At 43.7% G+C, this 21,511-nt stretch overlaps 3 protein-coding genes across 7 annotated transcripts; 2 read left to right on the top strand and 1 right to left on the bottom strand.

Moving 5' to 3' along the window:
* Positions 1–358: 358 nt before the first annotated feature.
* On the top strand, positions 359–5,186 carry LOC116916681 (acid-sensing ion channel 2). 5 transcript variants are annotated; one of them, XM_045169821.1, is made up of 13 exons: positions 1,357–2,178; positions 2,308–2,407; positions 2,488–2,751; positions 2,908–3,003; positions 3,242–3,455; positions 3,530–3,615; positions 3,705–3,795; positions 3,869–3,915; positions 3,986–4,141; positions 4,200–4,329; positions 4,425–4,642; positions 4,726–4,911; positions 4,978–5,186. In XM_045169821.1, the coding sequence occupies exons 1-13, from the start codon at positions 2,072–2,074 to the stop codon at positions 5,041–5,043; spliced, it is 1,761 nt and encodes a 586-aa protein (XP_045025756.1). In that variant the 5' UTR covers positions 1,357–2,071; the 3' UTR covers positions 5,044–5,186. The 5 variants fall into 5 exon arrangements, with proteins under 5 accessions (XP_045025757.1, XP_032777875.2, XP_045025756.1 ...); XM_032921983.2 differs by having other exon boundaries at positions 1,358–2,178; positions 4,967–5,186; XM_045169822.1 differs by lacking the exon at positions 1,357–2,178 and adding an exon at positions 359–1,319 and having other exon boundaries at positions 2,491–2,751; positions 4,726–5,186.
* A 152-nt stretch (positions 5,187–5,338) lies between these two features.
* Positions 5,339–7,045, bottom strand: LOC116916716 (dihydroorotate dehydrogenase (quinone), mitochondrial). Its single transcript, XM_032922047.2, has 6 exons — positions 6,910–7,045; positions 6,632–6,841; positions 6,370–6,569; positions 5,934–6,312; positions 5,554–5,867; positions 5,339–5,480 (listed from the first exon to the last, which is right to left on the bottom strand). Exons 1-6 carry the CDS (start codon positions 6,934–6,936, stop codon positions 5,423–5,425), a joined length of 1,188 nt encoding a protein of 395 aa, XP_032777938.2. The 5' UTR covers positions 6,937–7,045; the 3' UTR covers positions 5,339–5,422.
* Positions 7,046–7,075: 30 nt separating this feature from the next.
* Positions 7,076–21,493, top strand: LOC116916615 (vacuolar protein sorting-associated protein 13D). Its single transcript, XM_045169818.1, is given in 27 exon segments — positions 7,076–7,288; positions 7,291–7,342; positions 7,406–7,596; positions 7,658–7,849; positions 7,927–9,285; positions 9,354–10,226; positions 10,228–12,018; positions 12,020–12,855; positions 12,921–14,427; positions 14,429–14,598; positions 14,658–15,546; positions 15,548–16,123; positions 16,185–16,340; positions 16,342–16,481; positions 16,560–16,703; positions 16,773–17,079; positions 17,146–17,269; positions 17,326–17,426; positions 17,428–17,649; positions 17,706–18,092; positions 18,153–18,518; positions 18,588–18,789; positions 19,058–19,824; positions 19,884–20,063; positions 20,135–20,486; positions 20,556–20,827; positions 20,888–21,493. Coding segments are annotated over 27 exon segments (12,573 nt in total). The 5' UTR covers positions 7,076–7,243; the 3' UTR covers positions 21,260–21,493.
* The last annotated feature ends 18 nt before the right edge of the window (positions 21,494–21,511 follow it).

Raw genomic sequence — 21,511 nt, 5'->3', positions numbered from 1 at the left:
ACGATGATGTCGGCCTTGGGTTGCGCTTGGATGGGTTCCTATATCATGTTTTGTTTTTTTTTTTTTTTTTTCTGGCCCAGCTCTGCCAACAGCTTTGGTTGACCCGAGCTGACAAGTGTCAGTTTCATTTTTTTTTAAAAGATCAACAACAAAAATGGCTGCCACGCTCATTAATGCGTGGCAAGGCACCAAAATCTTCTCTTTTACAGCAAATTTTACACTTGTGTGTGATTAAGCGCGGCTGTTTGGATTAGCATATTATATAGCCAATGCTCGTGAAATCGAGGGTGCAATCGTGATGCCCACATCCTTGCGCAAAACGCTCGAGCCATTTTGAAATGAGGCTGGCATTTCGACGTTCTATTATTCTGTCGGCATGTGGGGAGGCGGACGCGTATTTGCGATTTGTGAATGGCTTTTGTTTGCGTTTGCGGTTGATGAACTATTTGCCGCCAACCGGTTAGATTTGTGTATCGATTCGTCGGGTTTCTAACGTGATCAACCACCCTGTCATTCATCGTCGCCGCGCAGTCCGACCGAACCAGTTTAACAGACACCAATGTTCAAGCGTCGTGTAAAGTTTTGTCTCCAACGGAAAAAAAACGGTTTCTGGGTTGACGAGTTTGGCTGATTCTATTCATTTCTAAATTTCTCTTTCAGTTTGGTTTATTTCATTTTTTGGCCTTAAAGGCAACTGTTGAGAACGAGACGTTTGTTTTCGAGACGGGGAACTCTTAAGCCACTTTCGATTGTGCTCACGAATTACGTCGGCAACAATCTAATCAGACGGGGTGACGCTGTACTGAACACTGCGGGTTCCCCTAAGTAAAAATAATCACATTTCACGGTCAATGGCTCTCGTCGTCGCGTGCGGATGCGTGCGCAGCCTTCCGCCCCCTCTTCCAGACAACCGAAACAAAACCGAATTCGTTGCATTTAAAGAAAGTTCCATGTACATCTTTGATTTAAAGAAATAACAAATTAAACCGTCGCTCGCATTTTTAGCTGCGTCGTCGTCTTTATCCTATAACAGAGCAGAGTGTGTGGGTGGCACGAATCGCACGAACTCGTTGCGCACGGAAGTTCTGGCGTGCTGGTGCATTTTCACTCGATAAAGGCCCGGTTTCCAGTGGGCACGGGTGTGCCTTTTGTTTCGTCACAAGTGAACTCTCTTTTTTTTTTTGCTGCAAACTTGACACATTCACCGAACAAAGTGTACAGTGATTCACGATGTCGTGAAGGAACGACTTGTTCACCGGATGTTTCTACATGTAAAACAAAGAAAAGCGCTACATTTGCAACTCTTACTGCTTATTCTTGTAAGTTATATATTTCGACACGATTGCAAGTGTTTAGCTACTGCGTAAACATTCTTACGAAAAGGGGAGGTTGTTGATTGTGAAAAGATTAGAGATGCGTTGTCTTATACTACAGTCACGCAATCATCAAGCCGTCAACACATTGTTCACCCCTTTTTAAGAAATTGTTCCCTGGAAAAGGACGTGCGTAAAAGACCTTGCCAGAAACATAACATTGAAACCGGCGGTCGGCAGATAACAATGAAATATGTAGTCTATCAGGCTCGACAATATGGCAAATAATATATGAGCCCGTCATTGGTGGATGACGGGGCCGCTCGGTCAACTTCTACTTTGGCTGTTGGCGAACGTTAAAGTATTGCCCGACAAATAACGTATTACTGCAAGGAACCGTGGGAAACGAACGTAAAGGCACCGATCAGCGTCGGGTAATAAGTTTGCGACTGGCGGTTGTTTCCAGCTCAAAGTATTTTACTGCTGCATAGCAAATGCAACGGTGCAAATAGAGGTAACAATAACCTTTATTTGACCATGTATGAATGTGCGAAAGAGTAGCAGCTGTCCGCCTTGCCCTGCATAGCTAAAAGCTGATGATGCGCATGTCGTTTTCTGTAGAATTATCGTATCTTTAAGTATATCAAACCAAGCATAACGAACTTTACTCGCTGATCATCGGTTACGGAGTGCAGGTCGTTGACTTAGTTGGGAAGTGCCATGAATCAATCAAGCTGTGTCTAATTTCTGTGTTTAAAATGTCGTCAACAAACAATGCGAAGGGAAATTCAGTAATGAGTGTCAGCCTCAGAGCAGCACACCGTCAAAAGAAGATATCAGACACGTGCACGTGTCATAAGCGCAGGTGTTTATGGTTTAGCGTTAAGATAATATCGCCTGTGTTTCTGATTGCATGTTACTGTGAAAGTCTACAAAATGGCACTCACTATGTTGTTCATTTTTGGCCATTTTCGATTCAAACACGATCACGTAGATTAGACTTAGCGACCACAGAGGCCGTATCGGTCATCGACTTCTTTTATGAATCATCTTACTGGATACCTGACTACGACTATCAAGCAATGGAACAACAAGTATTAGCTACAAAACGTTCAGAGAAGCGAGACATTCATCACTGAATTCATTTTCGATTTGCTCGTGGAATTTCGGTTAGAAGGTCTCGATTACGGAGACGAACTTTGGCGGCATCGTTTACTCATCGGATGGCATGGAAACCTTCTCCGATCATGCACTCTGTCCGCATCCCTTGATGGCTCACCACAAGCCGCAATGTCAGCACCAACAGCAATCGCCGGACGCGATAACAGGAGGCGGCGACGGAGACTGTGGCACCAGCGGCAATGGTCGCCAACGTCAATCAGGTTTCCTAGTGAAACGGTTGAACGCTAAAAAGACGATGGCCGAAATCTCCATTCCTGTACGTATACGTTTGTCTCTACTCTGTATTCCGACCCTAACTTAGATACCGTTTACACGGATTTCCCATTTATGTGGTATTAATCTCGATCGACGCGTTGTCGTCCCCCTTCTTCTTCTTCTCCATCGGACTCTTATTGTTTGTTTCACTATCAAGGGAATGCGAGCCGTGTTTGGACTCGGCTCTTCACTCATCCGTCGAGTTATCTGGATTGTCATCCTAATCACGTGCTTCGGCATTGCCGTAGTCCAGGTATAATATTAAATCTCAACAAACGTTAGCCGCCTCTTTTTTACTCCGGGGTGCGATGTCCTGAAATAAGAAAACGGTCGGTTTCATTTTGAATGACTTTTCACTTCAATTTCGATTGAGAATGCTATATACGTTAAGACTGCACAGCGCCATGTTGAAGGGAAAGCCGGATATTTGGGCGAGAGTTGTATTGGTGATTGATCTCCTCCTTCATTACGCAATGGTTACTGCTATGCAGGTTCGCGATCGGGTGATTTACTACATGTCAACGCCGGTAACTGTTAATGTGCGGGTGTCGAGAAATGAAACTCTTCCCTTTCCTATTCTCTCCATTTGCAACAAGAACATGTTCAACATGACAGCTATGCGGATCTTGAAAACGGAAAAAGCGAATTTGATCACCCGCACGAACGGTACCGTGTTGTCGCAGAAAGAGATTGACAATTGGGATGGTTTGTGGATATTGTCACCTAATTATATAGCCACCCGATGCATAGTTTTAATAGAATCACATGTAAATATTTAGTGGCTGACTTGGTCGGTGTTCGTGGCTACAATGTCCTCGAACTCTGGAATTTTATATCTCATTCACTTGAGAGAATGATCATTGAAGTAAGAGCTCATTATTTTTAAAGATGTTATTCAAACAGTAGATTTTGTTTTTGAGTTTTTTAAGGTTTTAAACTTTGTTTGAATTTCAGTGTTTCTTTGGAAGGAATAAAACTTGTGAAGAACGTGGGAAATGGACAAGGATATACAATTATATGGGCGTGTGTTACTCTTACACCCTAGGTATACGTAGGTCTATATGTATTTCATTTCTGGGTTTTCAAACAATACCTGATCATGGCATTTTGTGTCCAAGATTCCGTAGTGGATACTACGGGATTATTCAATAATTTCTACCTCAGGGTACGTATGTCAACAGATATTGTAAATGTGGGTTCAGCCTTTTGGTAAGTTTTATAATCGGTAACTTAAGCTGCACGATGTAGAGCCTTTGGCGTACAAAGGGGACGCAAGCGGATGGAAATTACTCATTCACGACCGTAAGGATTCACCGCTGGTTATTCTTCGTAGTCACGGCACAACTTTATACCGCGGCTGGGCCAAAGATATGCGCGTTTTCGTCAGGCAGGTTTGAACTGCTAATCCGTGAATATTCTATTTCAAGTCATGCATTTGTCGCTGTCTAGTTTCGAACGTTAAATACTGAAAGCCGCCAGTGCTCCGATGACCACGACTATTCCTACTCCAAGTGCGTTGCACAGTGTTTTAGCAAAGCAGTTACTGACGCTACTACATGTCGGCTTCCCTACATTGATGGTAACTCTTATATTTTTTTTTTTTTACGGCCAAATTATCTAGCTTCGTTTAACTTGACTCAACTTGAACCAAAAATTTTTTTTTTAAAATGACAGCTGACACAGTCGGTGCTGTTAAGCTATGCAATGATTCACAGACATACGCAGCCGCCAATGATAAGGTGGAAAACCTCCTCTTCTTTGGGAAGTGGTCCGAAAACAACTGTACATCCTGCCCAAGACAATGCCATCAAGACTTTTACATCACGTACACCGAAACGACGGAAATGAAAAGGGGTCAGGAAAATCTCGGGAAATTGCGAATATTTTATCAGGCAAGTTATTTTTAGCTTTTTTATCTTGCACACAACTCAGCGACGACCACATAACGATAGGTTTTCGCATCGTTTTGTGAAAGGACATGACCTATGACGACATTGAAGAGGAATACGGCTACACCGCCATACCGCTCCTGTGCGACATTGGGGGTTCGTTGGGCTTGCTACTCGGTGCTTCTGTCCTTACCTTCTTCGAGATCATCGAGGCTATTTCGGCCGCCTTGTTTCATTTAACAGCAATGTTCACCACATGTTGCTGCCTTATGGTAAAGCCAAACAAAGTTCCCCGGGCAGCTTTAACAGCTCTCAAATTTGAAGCAGCATTTTTCTAGCATTGGGCCATAAACAAGACTTGCTGCCTCCTGAGCGATCAATTCGACCAACCAAAGGCCACTTGATTGATAGAAAAAAGTATAAGAAAATCCCTTCCCCCCTTCCTCCCCAGAAAACAAGAAATGAAATAAAACGAAACAATAGCAATTGTTTTCTATTGACGATTGTGAACCGTCGTATGAAGTGATTGATTAAACGATTCGGGTTACTGTTGAATGTAAAGAGTAACGAGGATGGGCAGGCCAATCAAGGCAAATGTCAGCTGGAATTCCCTCGTTGGATTCATGAAGGGCTTAACACATCCCCAGTAATTGTTTACCAAACTAGATCAAAATGAAAAAAAAAGCATCTATTTCGCTGTACTGAGTAAAAAATTTAGACTTGTATTGACAATTATTATAATTAACAGATCAAAAATTAAATGTAACTGATGTCTTCAAAAACTCAATTGCCTTGAGAGGATTTGCCAATAGCTTCCGCGACATTCTGGTACCCATTCGACCTAAGTTTTAAGTTTACAAATAAGATTAAGTAACGGAATATAAGGCTGTTTGGTGCGCGACAAGTATACAGACCTCAAAATTTCGTCTAACTCGCGTTTAATTCGCCTGACGACAGGAGGCCCTTGTAAAGCGAAGGAAGTGTATAATTGAACAAGACTGGCGCCAGCCAAAATCTTTTCGTAGGCGTCCTGACCACTGGAAATACCACCAACTCCGATAATAGGGATCTGGCCGTTTGTTAAACGATAAAAATCTCTTATGCATCGTGTGGAAATGTCCTTTAACGGTTGACCACTAAGGCCACCAATTTCATCTTTGCATTGGCTCTTTAAATCAGATGGCCGACTAGTTGTCGTATTGCACACGATAATACCATCGACGCGACACTAAATAAAACAATATATACGTTAACGAACAGGATAACGGCAGTTTTGTGAAAGGTAGTGACTTACTTTCTCTTTCAAAATGACGCTGGCAACATCTTTCTTTTCGGCTTCACTGAGATCAGGCGCGATTTTCACCAAAAGCGGTGGCAAATTTGCTGTGCCCAAATTGTTTCTCGCTTCCAAAACGCAGGAAATAAGATTTTCTAGTTCTGCCTTTTGTTGTAGTCCCCTTAGCCCAGGTGTATTAGGACTGGAAATATTGATGACTAGATAATCAGCAATGGCACCGAATTTTTCTACTCCAGTGACGTAATCTCTCACGTCTTCCATTGCAGAAATTTTGTTCTTTCCTAGATTAACTCCTATAATAGCTCTCTCTTGCTTTTCTTTTTCTTGCCTTACTCTATGGAGTACTGCTTCATGGCCTTCTGAATTAAAGCCATATCTGTTCAGTAACACAATTTTATTACAGACAAAATTGAATCATGATGGCATATGTTACCTATTGATGATGGCATTGTCTTCTTCAAGGCGAAACACCCTAGGTTTAGGATTGCCTTCTTGGGGCTTTGGGGTGATAGAACCAATTTCAACAAAGCCAAAACCTGTTCTATGCAACCCTTGCATAGCTTCTGCCTGTTTGTCAAACCCTGCAGCTAAGCCAACAGGGTTGGAGAAGTTGATGTTCCAAAGCCTGGTTGACTGGATAATCATTTGGTCATTTTGAGTTCACAACCCTCCTCCTACATATTTTGTTTACCTACCAAGGATTCAGCATCAGGTTTCAGTTGTTTTTTAATTAGGCAATGCTTCATAGCGAACACGGCTAGCCCATGAGATGTTTCCGGATCGAGACGGCGAGTGAAGGGCATTACATAATCTCGATAAAAGTTCTCATTGCCATTCCAAATGCAGAGACCGGCAAAAGTTGTAGAGCCTCCCAACGTGACAGTGACCAGTGCGGTAAGTTGTTTCTTTAAGAATAATGAAGATTATATATTTTATTTTGTATTTTCGGAATTCAATAAATTCAGACACTTACTATGAATTTTTCTTTACGTGTGTACATTCTTCAAAAATCGTGAATCCGGACCTTCGGTTGTTATTTTGGTTTGTTTCGGGACTTCTGCTTCAGAAACAGCGTTGCCTTGCTGAACACAGTGAGGGCGCTCTTAGGCTCTCTTGCCATTTTCCATACGTCAGTCTTGTCGTCTGCTGCTGTCCTTGTTTACATTTTTGAGGAAACTTGTCTCAGTTTTTTTAATAAACTGGAAACAAATTAATAAATCATTAAATTAATGAGATAATTTGGTCTCTAGTCGATTAAGATAACTTCTGATGGATCAGTAGGACAAACTTGTAGATTTTTTGCTGAAATGTTGGAAAGACTAGTTGCATGGTTTTGCAACAACTACTTGGGACGCGGTATCTTGAAAATTTAAATACTGATCAACTCTCCGTTGCGCTTTTACAAGGTATAATGTTGGAAAGTTAGGAAAAGCTTTCGGATCATTTCATTTCAGCCTTGATTGTTATAGGAGAGGTTGAGCTAGAAAATGTCCCACTAAAACGGGATATACTAGATCAACTTGGCCTACCCCTTCAAATCCATGCTGGATTTGTTGGTAAAATTAGTTTTCAGATACCTCTGAGAAAAATAAGGAGTGAGCCATGGGTTATATCCTTTGAGCAACTGTATTTGGTTGCTGGCCCAAAGGATAAAAACGAAGTAAATTTTCAAAAAATGTTTACGCCCATTCTGCCTTATTGAAAATTTATATGAATTCTAGCCTTACAATGAAGAATCAGAGGAAAATGGAGCTCTGGAGCGCAAGATGGCTGCTCTAGATTTGATGGAAGCTGAATGGAGATCAGAGAATGACCCTCAAGGGTTATCATCATCATCCCTGTACTCGTTGACTTATTCATCTTGGCTCAGCTATGGAGCAAGTCTTGTCACCAATATTGTTCAAAACATTCAGGTAAATAGTAAGATTCTATTTATTTATTTATTTATTATTTATTTCAGAATTTTAACCATTCTTTTTTTTGGTTTTAGTTGAGAATCAAAGACATACACATCCGATATGAAGATGGTATATCCTGTCCAGGAAAAGTATTTGCGTGTGGGGTACGCGTTGATTCGCTCACCGCTCAGACGTGTGATGAAAGCTGGGTACCGAAATTCATGCCAGCAACAAGTCAGGGGCTTATGTATAAACTACTGGAACTTGACGGGTTGGCGGTGTATTGGGATACAAACACCGAGCTCTTTGCAAATCTACCACTGGATGTTTTATCTAGCAAGTTAATGCAACCTTGCTCCATCGAAAGAAATGAATTTCTCTTGGCCCCTGTCAGTGGTTATGCACATTTGAAGCGGAACTGTAATGTCAAACCTCTTCGGTCACTCAACCAGCCTCGTGTAGCATGTGATTTCCAGCTAGACCGAGTCAATATTGAGATTCGGGACGTTCAGTATCACCAATTGGTTCAGTGTTGCAGGTCTCTTGAGTTGTTGGCTCGTGGTCTCCAGTTCCGTCGCTGGCGCGTAGACAGTGAAGTTCAATCACATCCCCATCCCCGGCGTCAATGGAGATTCTCCGTGAATTGCATTATTGCTGAAATTCGGAAAAAGAATCAGTCTCGAAATTGGCCATTTGTAATTCGTCGCGCCAAAGAAATAGTACTCTATGTTCAATCTTTTAAGGAACATTTGCTTAATCCAATTGGGATGACAGCAGAATCAAAACTGCAACGTGAAAGAATTGAATCAGAGCTTGAGTTACAAGAACTACAAGTACTGCGATCAATTGCCATGCAGCAAATCGCCAAATCGCAATCGAAAAATGAATCGGTCTTCAATGTTGCCGCAACAGGAAATTCATCATTATTTCAGCGTTGGTTCTCCTCCTGGTGGTCGGCAGAGGAAAGTACCAATGGAAATGAACAATCTGCCAACGAAGACAGAGTTGAACACGAGATCCTTGAAACATTAGAAGATGCGATGAGAGATAATACAGTTCGCCAGCGAGATATTCTACCACTCCAATTCAGTTCAACTTTGAAACAAGGCTTGATACGCTTGTCCACCTGTCACAGAACTGAAACAGGTCAATCTTGGAGTACTCTTCTAGAAATAGAGTTTGATAACGTTTTACAAGAATGGGAGTCAAGACCAAGACTGAAATCAAATAAATTCCATCTCAGTCTGGGGAATGTGTGGGTTCGCGATTGTTCCACCGCGGCTTCACTTTTCCCGCTAATCGTCTCTCCGCAAAGAAAAGATGCGCGACCTTTCAAGTCTTTTGCCGGAATGGGTTCACTTCTACCTGGATTTAACCTGCCGTTCTTTCGCAGCAGTCCGTCAAGTCCAAATTTGAACGTTTCACAAGATGAAGCGCCACTTTTTGATTTCGTGAGTCTAGCTTTAATACTGTCACTTTCGACATCACAAGAGATTATTACAATTCTACTCTTTGATAGGTTTATGAAAGGCATCCCCCCGGTAGTAATTGGGATCACCGATTGAAAATAACGTCTTTGGCCATCGAATGTGTTTACAATCACAGTTTGTTTCAAAAAATCATTGAACTCTATTCCGTACCACATAACACGACGGAGGAGAGGTCAGTATTAGGCCAACGACTACGCCAGGCGGCACTGTCGGGCTTTGAAGCCGTCAAGCAAAAAACGAAAGAAAGTTTAACTCAGTCGCTAACGCCCTCATCCGTGAATTTACCATCAAAGCAACAGTCCTGGGACTTACTAATTAACATTTCTGCGCCCCATATTCTTATACCAGAATCGGTTGTGAGTCGCGATTCGCTTCTTATGATCATAGATTTTGGCCACTTTCATGTGACGCGCAGTATTGTCAATTGTATTGCTGCCGAATTAGAAACGACAACTCGAAATGGCAATGAAGACGATGACGACGAACAATACATCACCCCTTGTTCGACGCCTCCCAATGAATCAGCTGTAACTACACCCCTTGACGACGCCCACGACATGAATAGCTTTATGAGTGGCAACAAGGAATGCAACGATCTGTCGGACAAGTACAACGTACACTTCTCTGATCTGCAACTGCTTGTATGTCGCGTCAAAGACAACTGGAAACAAGCGCACTTAAAAGGAACATCTGCTCTCCATTTATTGGATCGGTTTTCTATTTTGATCCACGTAGAAAAATACGGACGTCTCGTACCTGGCTTGGGAAAACCGTTTCTGACTCTAACAGCATCTCTTCCTCATCTCGTGGCTCATATCAACGAGCCAAAGATCCACGCTCTTCTTTCTGTGTCCAAGCAATTCCGTTCCAACGTTGTACCCACTCCTGTTTACGAGACAGCCATCAGAAGATGGTGATACCGACGAAACGGATGCATCTTTGGCTGAAACGGAAAAGTCGGAAGAACATTGGTTCATGGCTCAATTCAATATTGAGCAGCTTTCAGTGGAGGTACAATCAAGAGGACGAAGCGTGGCTGAATTGCAAGTGGGTGGAGTTCAGGCCAGTTATTCAATGCGACCAACAGATAGTTCCGTCCACCTTGCCGTTCATAGCTTGTTACTAGTAGATGCGATGCAAACGCTGGGCTCGGATTACGAACTGTTGATTGCCAGTCACAAACATGTCAGTATGGATAGCATGAGTGGAAGTCTAAAAGAGAGTGAGCCGACATCACCGGTCTCTCCATCATCACCAGACCCTTCGTCCCATAAAGGACAGCGAGCCACATCACCGGTGTCATTAGCGCAAGCATTAACATCGCTGCAAACGGATCCGTCTTGGCGAAAAGATGGTTTGTCACCACCAATGGCACGTCACCGAATGGCAACATCGGCATTGAAATCCGAAGCGCTGATCTTAATAGACATTGTGACGGTGGAACCGACATGGGTCGATGGTAAAGCCGAAGGTCGCATTCGAATCATCAAAGTCCACTTCAATTCGTTAGATGTTATAGCGAACCAAGATACGGTTGTGGAACTGGCCAGTTTTTTCCAGCGCGTCATGCCCAAAAAAACAATGCCCTCTAATCCTGACGAATCAAACTTCTCTACCGGCCTACCTTCGAATCATTCACGATTCCCACCTTTCGCTCTTGTTCCAGACGGAAGCACGGATATTACGTTCGATTTCCATCGTCTCACTATCCTACTTCTTCGGTCAGTGGTCAAAGAGGAAATGCTGATCGGCCGTAAAGTAGCCACACTCACTGTCACCGAAGCCCACATAAGTGGTAATTTAGCCTCCGACGTCCTTGTCCAAGGATCCTTGGGCGGACTTCAGGTACTGGACTTGACACCGGAAGGGCAGAAACACCAACGAGTCGTCAGCGTAGGTCATGATCCACTAGTCGAGCAGCATCAGAATCTTTACATGCTGGTCAGCCAAGGACTTTATGACACGACCAAGGACAAAAATGAAGTCAAAGCGTTTAGTTTCAAATTCCTCCAGCCTGGATTGGAGGCCCCCGGTGAAGAAGAAGAAGGATACAAACTGAGTCTCGAAATTCGAATGGCTTCTTTGTGTTACAGCCATTCGGTTCATTTTCTTGCAGAAGTTGCTGCCTGCGTAAGCGAATTCAAACAGTCCGTTTCTAATATGGCCATGTCTCTGAAGTTAACAGCGGCTGAAATGGCTGTTGATTTGCTACACCGTGGAACGGAGGGTTTAGCCCAAAGCATTTACATCAGTGGTTCCACATCCGTGACTGAAGGCCTTAGTCTTAACGCCATGAAAGAGGCTAATGACGAAGAGCAGCCATCACCACCGTCCAGAGTTCGTCTCAGCGCTTTACTGGAAAGTCCGATTTTGGTCTTGCCCAAATCCGCCAAGAGCCCTCAAGTGTTAGTGGCACACTTGGGTCAAATTGAAATTTCAAATGACATAAAGGTTGAAACAGAGCATCCGTCACAGTTGTCCGAAGAACTTTCTGGTGGGACGCACAAGGAGCATTTCGAAGTTGAAGTGCGTGATATGAGCTTGTATTCATTAAATGTTGACGAAAAGTGGAAGAGTTCCTTTAGCCATTTCTACACGGGGCCATCGGCTTTTTTACGCATTACTGCCCAGGAGCTTTACAGTTGCGCTAGTCCACATGGTCGGCCCATTTTACACGACACTTTGTTGAAATTCTTCTCTTCACCGCATAGTCGATCGACCCATTCTCAGTGATGCCGATCCTTTCCTTTTCCCGCTGACAGATTTCTATCCAAAACTGGAAGTCTGCGACGTCTTTCAAGTTCACGGATGTGTTGTCTCTCCTCTACAAGTGTCGCTTTCCAAAGATCAATACCAGCAGATAATCCAATCACTGGACAATCTCAACTGGAACAAGGTCGATGCGTCCAGTAATTTCGAAGCTGGGCCAGATCCTTCTACAAAAAATCGTGCACCTGCACGAGTCAAACAGCGGGAACTTATCCTCAATTTGAAGTTCCAATTGCCAAGGTTTTCTATGCAGCTACTGGACAATTCAAATCGAGCTATTGTCAGTCTTTCCTTCGAAGATTTCTTGGTAGCCTATGAGCAAAATTGCACCTTCTCTGCTACAGTACAAACGTCTTTGAAGTCTTTGATTCTGGAAGATCTAATGGTGAAAGAAGATTCCAAGTATCGACGACTGGTAGCCTCGAATGATCGCCAATCGGATAAGATAGCCGGAAGACTCAACTTGAGTTCCTTTATGTCATCTTCCTGTCCTGACTTGCGTGCTCAAGGACTGTACAATCCTGGATCACGATCCTTACCAGCCAGATTAGAATCCGATAAATCCCAATGGAAGTCAAGCGTCCGTGCCAAGGCTCCACAGAAGAAGCCCATTGCAAAGTGCCCAAGCACACCACCGTCATCGTCGTCCATGATGTACCATCAGCGTTTTACACGATCCGGAGTTGGCGACAATAATTTGGTTTTCATTAAAATCCTCTTAGTTGATCCTGATAGTCCAGATTTTGCTCTCAAATATAACAGGTATATAATGCTTAACATTTTTAATCTGACCTTTCTTTTTATGTATTGTTTGCTTACCATTTCAGCACGCATCGTTTTATTGAGATCAACTTCAACGCACTCGACGTGATTATCAACCTGGAATCGTGGGTCATGGTGCTGGACTTTTTTGGTACAAGCACGACCAAAGTTAGTCGGCAGCAAAAGAAAAAAGTTGCCGCTTCTTCCCCTGGCTATCAAGATTGGTCAAAAATGGCTAATGCTCATACTGTGAATGCGCGTTGGGAAGTCGAAGTCCGCTCGTTTAGCCTTCTACTCAACCGGAAGGACTATGAAGTAGCAGAAGCTACCATATCCAACTTGACATGGGAGATGGCGTCGATGCGTGGCAATTTAGACGTTACTGGAAAGTTAGGCAGTATTACTGTGCAAGATTTGACATCAGCCGGGAAAATGTACCGCGAACGCTTCATTACTTCAGGGAACGAGGCATTGGATTTCCAATTCTTTTGTTTCAGTGCTGACGATCCGCAACTTGCCCGTGATTACGACATCAGGTTGAATCTAAACATGGCCTCCGTCTTGTACGTCCATACCCAACGGTTCTACACGGAGTGTTTTTCAATGCTTGAACAATTCCAAGAACTACGTCGAGTAGCAGGCACTTTCGGCGCAACCGGGCAGAGCGGCGCCGCAAATGTCTCTCGAAAACCCTGGCGCCATGGAACACGCATCTTGTTAAACGTTGAAGCCGGTTCACCGGTTATTCTTGTCCCAATTTGTTCCACATCGGAACATTTATTGGTGATTGATCTCGGTAGAATATCTGTTTCGAACAAGTTCGTGGTGACTGATGGATCCGTCTGCGTGCCAACGATTAACAAATCACGCAAAGCCGGACTTAAAGGCTTGCCGGTTGTGCCCATTACCGCCAATCCAGAAACCGTTCTGGTTGATGTCATTCAAGTGGAATTATCCAACATGGATCTGTGTACGGGCCAACGGCAGAAAGCTAATCGTTCGCAAGTTGGTGATCTGATTCTAGGCTCTTATCTAATCCGACGGAGTGGCCAGTCCCTCCTCAAAGATACCTGTGAGATGAAACTGGAAGTTCGACGCAACTTGGATTCACATCTAAAACATCCCGTTCCTGATATGGATCTCTGTGGGTTGCTCTCCACCGTACAATGTTCTGTCGATGAACATCAGTACAAATTAGTTCGAGGCCTGTTAGCCTTCAATCTTGGCGAACCTGTGGATTTCCTGCATTCACACCAACCGCCACCCACCAGCCCCATTCAGTTACCCGATGACTCCAAGCCGCCAATGTGGGCAAAGCTTAAGATACATATCGATTTGGTAAATGTCATGCTGGAAGTAAAAGACTCGAGAATAGGAGCGTTTTCCACCATTAAATTCATCGATTCGCGCCTTGTTTACGAGAGTAATAGTGATGGGTCTAAAGATGTCGACCTCGTTTCACAACAGGTTGTCATACGAGATACACGATACGATGCATCGTCCGCAACCCATTCAGCTACAAAGAAGAATGTTTTCACTCAAATCCTAGAACCCGTTACGAAAGCCCGTCGAGGAAGGTTCTCTACAAGCAGAAGTTCATTATCGATCAACTGAGGATTTCACTCGATTCACCGTAGTCCTGAACAATATGAGATTGTTGGCGGTGGTTGATTGGTGGACGCTATTTCGTGAATTTCTTCTTCATAGTCCAGATGAATATCGTGGAACCAACAACGATAAAGGGTATTCATCAATATTTTATCGAAATTTTTATACGTAATGTAATTAAATTTCTTTGTTAGGAGGAATTCCGAAGAAAGTGATGTTAAACCTCACGCCAAATGGACAGCAACTTCAACAAGGCCCAGTCCTATTATCGTTTCAACGGGAGTGATAAGCAAACGGGCTGCTTTAATAGATACGCGGAAAGTGCCAGTTGAATTTAAGATCAACATTTCAGACTCAGAAGTAGTCATCATTGAAGACACGTCTGTCAGAGATTCTTCTGCAGTTATTCTTAAGGGAACGGCTTTGCTGACCTACAGGCCACAAATTCACAGCAAACCGCTATCTTGTCAGCTAAACAGGGTTGAAATATTTTCCAGTCAACTAAACCTCGAAGAGGAGACAGCATTATCCATCGTAGATCCAGCCACGATTAGCATTGAAATAGTTGACAAATCGAGTGCCACAGATGTCAAAGGCATCTTGGACGCTACTAGCTCCGATTTGCACCAGATCCTTGAAGTTCAAGCGCAGCAAATCATTCTTCGTCTTTCGTACAACGACATGAAACTCTTTATGAGGATCCTCGACAGCCTTCCACATCAAGCTCGTCTGACATCTGCCGAATCGACTATCGTCAATGAAATTAACAAATTGAAAGCTCTTGGATTCTCTACAGACGACTGCCAAACAGCTTTACGATCTTGTAACGATAACTTGGAAGAAGCAGCTCTTTGGTTAACGCAGAATGCGTCGACTGTAACTGGACAACGGCAACCAGAAATGGCTGAAATTCAAATCCGTGGCATTGAAATCAGAACGGGCTGCGTTAGCCTTTGCGTTATTGACGATTGTCGTGATGCCGATTTGCCTCTAGCAGAAATCACGACATCTCAGCTCCTTCTCCGTCAATCGATTGACGTCGCCCAAATGACGGGAGAGGGCACTTTAACTTGTCAGTTTGCCAATCGATTACTACAATCGTGTTCTGTCTGGTTGGGAGCCATTCGTCGAACCATTCAAATGCCATGTACATTGGAATTTTCTGGCGTTTAATGGATCAATTGCTAATCGACCGAGTCAATCCATTTTCTTTGACACAGAAGACGTAGTAAATCTAACTTGCACCAGAGCTTTGCTTGAACTGTTCGGAACTGTAAAAAGGAACTGGATGGAAGATTATTATGGTCAAAATAACAAAGAATTGTCTAGTCTGGGAGACGGTAGCAGTGTGGTCCGTCAGCGGTCTCCTTTTGTGCCTTTCGCCTTGCACAACGCTACGGGTTCGAAAATCAAATTCCGGACTTTAACAGCCAGTTTGTTGACCGAAGGTGCCCCGTCGGCAGCTTCCACGAAAAGCTCACGCTGGATACATTGCGAGGCAGGCGATGTTGTTGCATTTAGTTTCGAAAATCGAGGCAAACTACGTCACCACGATAGTCATCAGACGCAAACTCACCAGCTTTCTATCGAATTGGACGGTTGGATGGAATTTGGCCCTGTCTCAGTCGACCGAGTTGGAGTTTACTTTCGATATGCGTCGGTAAATAAGGTTAAATTATATGTACCTTTCGTGCCATAATCATGTTTTTCGTGTGCTAAAGGTGCACAGTTCACCCAGTAGACGCAATACAGCGGCCGTTGAGCGAGAACTGGAACGGGTCTTGGTTGTGATCGCTGTCACTTTGGAAGGTTCGGCTCGTCGTCTGGTAACGGTTCGTTCAGCTTTACAGGTGACCAACAACTTAGAAGAGACTGTTCGAACTACGCCTAGAGCCGCCTGCTTTCAACCTCCATCCTAGCAAAACTGTCCGTGTCCCTCCGTGCACTACTTATCCCATTCCTATGTCCTATTTAATGTCTCAGGTAAATACCCTCATAGTTAACTTAGAAATTCGTACGTAACTAGCACGCTCTGTGCAATTTTCTCCATAGATATTTGTGCGGCCAATGGCCGAGAAACTGCCTCACGCTTTCAGCTTTTGCAAAGATCCGATTGAATGGCATGCGCCCACTCAAACAACTGCAAATATACGACAGTGCAATCCGGTGATTAGTAACCAAGATTTAACCTATCGCTTTGCTGTCGATATCCACCGGGAGAACTTCCCTCCAGAGAAGATGTAATTTTCGGAATTTTACCAGTAATTCTGAAATTAAGCTGATTACCACAACGTTTGATCTGTTGGCAGAAATACGAATGATTCAGAGTGGACTGCACAGCCAGCCCATACGATTACGCTTCTGAGTCCGTTGGTTGTTGTTAACTTGTTACCCTACGAATTACTATGGGAACTCAAAGCCGTAGGGCAAAGTGGTATCATTAAACCTGGCAAGTCAACGTCCATTCACACCGTTAACGTTTCCGCTGGCTTTCAAATTGCTTTTCGAACTGAAAACTTTGTCCATTCAAGTGACTTGGTGATTGGAACGTCGCCTCATAACTTTAGCACGCGTTTACGGCTCTATGATAGCGCCAATCGGTTACTTCTGCTCCAGGTATGGGGTTGTGCTCTTTGTTACTGTATCTCTGGTATTTATTCTAATGATTATTTTGTATTCAAGGTAAAAATAAGTTCCAAAGCTCCCGGATCCGTGAAGTTGTCCATTTCGGCACCTTACTGGTTAGTTAATAAAGCGGGAATACCACTCATCTTCCGACAAGAGGGAGTTCAGCAAGAAGCAGCAGGTTCGCTTTGCACGCAGACAAGCTATTTGTTGGAAATGCTCAGTACTTTTGAATAGGCCAATTTGACGAGCACGAGATGGCTCGCTCTCTCTCACCGATGCTGTTCTCTTTCACGGACAGAGAGGCTAGCCACTCACTGACAGCCCGTATTGGAAACTGGGCTGCATCTTGGTTGTAAGCCACATTGGTGTCAGCATTTCCCTCTACAGAAAGGAGTCCGAGTCCGCAGTTTTCTGGTCTCGCCTCGAGATGGTCGTCCGGAATTGGTTTACCTCGTTGGGATTTCAATACGTTCAGGCCGTGGCCGATATCGAGACACCCAAATTGTTACTTTAGCACCGTGCTACCAGCTTTATAATCAATCGAGTTGGACACTGGAGGTACTCATTACAAAGGACGCTTGCTTTCGAACGATTACCTTTCACTATTCAATTAGGTGTCTCAAGCTTATTTCGCCACCACCTTTACCGATCCTGGAGCCCAGTCAACTTATCTAAATTTAGTTCCTGGCTGCCATTTACCATTTCATTGGCCCCGTTTGGACAAAGATCAGCTGCTCTGTGTCCGGCTGTTAGACGTGAAAAACTGCCATTGGTCGGGAGGTTTTGCCATTCAAAACATCAGCTCGTTCCATATCAACATACGTGACGGCGAAAGCCGTGCAAATTTTCTTCGCGTTGAGATATTTCAACAAGAGTGTACTTTCTGCGTCGTTTTCAGCGATGCAACTGGCTTTCCTCCGCCACTCAGAGTCGACAACTTGGCCCTAGTTCCAATTATTTTTCATCAATCTGATGTACCAGAAGCGTATTTGCATACTACTGTAAGTTTTTCAGTTAGCTGTATAACAGTGACATGGTACTTAATTTCGTTCTAATTAAAGGTCCGGCCGGGTAGTTCAATGCCATACGTTTTCGATGAACCCACAAAACCTGCCCGTCTCAATATCATTGCTCCTGGTGGGGCCTCGTCCTCCTATGATATGACGACACTAAAAGAAGGAAGTCAGCTAACCTATGAAAACTTCATTTACGTGTGCCTTACAGTTACGTTTAACGGTGACGACATGTCGACTGGCAATGCGCTCGATCCTAACAACGTTGAGCTAGTCCTTGACGTGCCAGAAGGTACGCGGGTTGTACTGAGTGGCAAAGAAACTGGAAAGCGTTCCCAGCTTTGGCGAATGACGGGAAGTGGAATGTTGCAACACGAAGGAAGCAGTCCACCGCGAGATCCATCTAATCCTCAGGTAAAGCGGCGTGGATCTATTTAAAAAAACAGCTTATCACGTTTCGTTTTCCTTTCCCTCCTTTTCTAGATTGATCCATCGCGCATACTTGTTTTGGACATAGCTGGTCCCGCGCTTCAGCCGAGCGAGTTTGTTCATCTTATGCTACGGAAACCAGATCCTCGACGGCAATTGACCCAGACATGGCACTTCACAGAAGATGGACGCCTTTGTTGTGGTCATAGCAACGTTTTCGTTCAAGCGAAGGATGGCTTTTACGGCATCCGACAAGGTATATTAAACAAGCATCTTACGCCGTCATCTTTGTCAGTTTTTAAACGCCATCCAAATGATGGTTCTATGAATATTTCCCAGGCCTTTCCTGTAAAACATGGAGAATGTGTACGTAGATTTTAAATCATCATGCCTTGCATGGGCTTAGCTAGATTGTCTTAACTGTAGTTTTCTTGGTTTATTCAAATGCTGTCAATTCGTGAAAATCATAACTGAGTTTATGCATTGCTTTACTAATCTTTCTGTAAACGTGTTCTGGGGAGTAGGGAATGACGTTGTTTTGGGCCCAGCTCAGTCTGTGACATACTACCGACTGCCCAGTGGAATCCCTGCGGAACAGGCGATACACTGGCAACGGCTTCGACCCGGTTCCGGTTGCTTGAGTGTTAAGACCATCATGGACGGCCCAACGAGGGTACTTCAAGTTGCTGATTTTCTCAACAAACCCTCGCATTGTCATTCGAATGAAAATTCTGTCACGGCCTCCACCGATGCGGAGAAGACCAGCAATAAACAGTTGAAGGTGGAAATGAAGTTCAAAGGAGGCTTGGGCCTCAGCATCGTCAACCATTCACCTCCCGAGGAGCTGGCCTATTGCCGATTGTCAAACATATCCCTAGAACTCATCACCGGGGATGGCACGCTTAGCATAGATGCCAGTGTCCAGTCCATTCAGATAGATGACAGTCTGCAGGATCCGCATTGTCCCGTTGTTGTCTACGTCTCTCCATCTGTCAATCAGGATGAATCGAAGGATATGCCTGCCCTTCGCTTAACTGTTCATCGCCAATTGACTAGCCGTCTCAACGCTGATATCTTCAAGAATTTGATAGTGACTTTCAAGAACTTGACTATCAACATAGAAGAGAACCAATTATTCAAGCTTCTTGCATTTGCGGGATTCAACCAATCTGATCTTGAATTGGAGAGAATAGACGAGAGCGAATACGAATCCCAACGATCACTTAACGCTGCTACTTCAATCGATGCCAAACGATACTACTTTGGCATATTGAAATTAGTACTCGAGCAGGTAAACTTTGAACGTATAACAAAATCCCATGCTTGGTAAACGTTTGTGTATCTTTCCAGGTGCGTCTGAGTGTTTACACTTCAAGCAAGCTACCACCAGAACTTAAAGCTATTAAGCGGAAGTTAGGTTTGACTTTAATCAAATTTGAAGATGCCAATATAGAACTACATCCCTTCATCCGATCGCATCCTTTTGAAACGGCGCAGTTAATTATCGATTCGGTTGTCAAACATTACAAAGTGAGAACTTTATTTTTTACTAGAATTTGTTTTGCCACACGATTTAAATAATTTATTTCATTGTTTCTTAGGACGAGTTGAAATCGCAAGCCGCAAGAATTTTAGGTTCGACCGATTTTCTTGGTAATCCACTGGGTTTCGTGAACGACGTGAGTGAAGGTGTTTCAGGATTTCTGTATGAAGGCAATTGGGGTGGTCTTGTTCAGAACGTTACGTTTGGATTATCAAATTCTGCTGCCAAAGTCACGGGATCGCTATCTGATGGACTTGGTCGGGTTACAATGGATGAAAGACACGAAGAAGTCCGGCAACGTCTCTTAAAGCACACAGGACAAAGTTCTGACCATCTAGTCGCCGGCTTGAAAGGATTTGGTTTTGGAATACTTGGCGGCATGACTTCCATTTTCACTCAGACTTACGAGGGTCAGTTTTCTTCTTTTGTTTTATAAAATGATTTCATCGTTAAATACTTATCCCCTTATTCTGCCGTAGGTATTTCTAATGAAGGATTAGGCGGTCTCTTCACTGGTTTCGGTAAAGGTTTGATGGGAACGGTAACCAAACCAGCAGTTGGAGTGCTGGACTTGGCCACTGGAGCAGCCTCTGCTGTTCGTGATTCAAGCCGCAGTTCATCAAGAGAAATCCCTAGAAGAATTCGTCCACCTCGTTTAGTTATAGGACCAGGGGGTATTGTTCCTCGTTATTCGGAGAAGCAGGGCCGTGGACAGGAGCTTCTCTTCCAGCTTAACCACCATGAATATCGGGTAAGAAAATCATTACAGCGCAACGTATCATAATTTACTTATAAAACTTTCCTTGTTCAGGAAACTTTCATTGCATATGAAGCGCTTGGAAGTTTACCAGAGAGTTTGCACATGTTGATTTCGAGCGAGCACATTCGAGTGTTTAGTATGAATAGTCCCAACAAGGAAGTCGTTCTTGACATTCATCTGTCGGAACTCCAAAGCTGTAAATCGGTAGTCATAAAAGATTTTGGCACACAGAGCACAGCGCACTACTATGTCGAGCTCAGTTTGCTTTTGGAACCGGACAATCCACTCGGCGCACGACGGCCACAAGTTCGCTGCGATTCCGAATCGCTCGCGAAACGAGTGACTCAAGAAATCAATTATGCCAAGAGTGTGTACGAAGAAAATCGTCATTCGCTGGTATCGTCGCCGAAGTTTTCCCCTTAGTTGCTCACGCTTAGTCTCTGTTTTTCATACCTTCAGGTATGGAATTATTTGTTTATCTTAATTTTCACAGCAAAAGGTGTAAAGGTAATTACTTCTTTAAACGGAAGTGTATTAACAAGGCTACATGTTGCATAATGCTTAATATTCATCTGCTATGTGGTACTTGCAGGAACAAGGGCTGAATGTGATCTAAACGATTCAACTCGTATAAATAAAAACTTGGTAATACTTTTACAAAGAGTCATTTTCCCT

This window comes from Daphnia magna, linkage group LG2, assembly GCF_020631705.1.
Source record: "Daphnia magna isolate NIES linkage group LG2, ASM2063170v1.1, whole genome shotgun sequence".
Taxonomy (NCBI): Eukaryota; Metazoa; Arthropoda; class Branchiopoda; order Diplostraca; family Daphniidae; genus Daphnia; species Daphnia magna.
Note: the sequence above shows the minus strand (reverse complement) of the source record. Positions and strands in the feature narration are given on the sequence as shown.

Excerpts from the sequence above, each read along its gene's own strand:
- LOC116916681 (XM_045169821.1), top strand. The coding sequence starts at position 2,072 with ATGTCGTCAACAAACAATGCGAAGGGAAATTCAGTAATGAGTGTCAGC. Across the intron at positions 3,796-3,868 it reads GTGTTACTCTTACACCCTAG|ATTCCGTAGTGGATACTACG; the intron begins GTATACGTAGGT and ends TTTGTGTCCAAG. Across the intron at positions 4,142-4,199 it reads TGCGCGTTTTCGTCAGGCAG|TTTCGAACGTTAAATACTGA; the intron begins GTTTGAACTGCT and ends GTCGCTGTCTAG.
- LOC116916716 (XM_032922047.2), bottom strand. The coding sequence starts at position 6,936 with ATGTACACACGTAAAGAAAAATTCATA. Across the intron at positions 6,570-6,631 it reads AACCTGATGCTGAATCCTTG|TCAACCAGGCTTTGGAACAT; the intron begins GTAGGTAAACAA and ends ATGATTATCCAG. Across the intron at positions 5,481-5,553 it reads GAGTTAGACGAAATTTTGAG|GTCGAATGGGTACCAGAATG; the intron begins GTCTGTATACTT and ends CTTAAAACTTAG.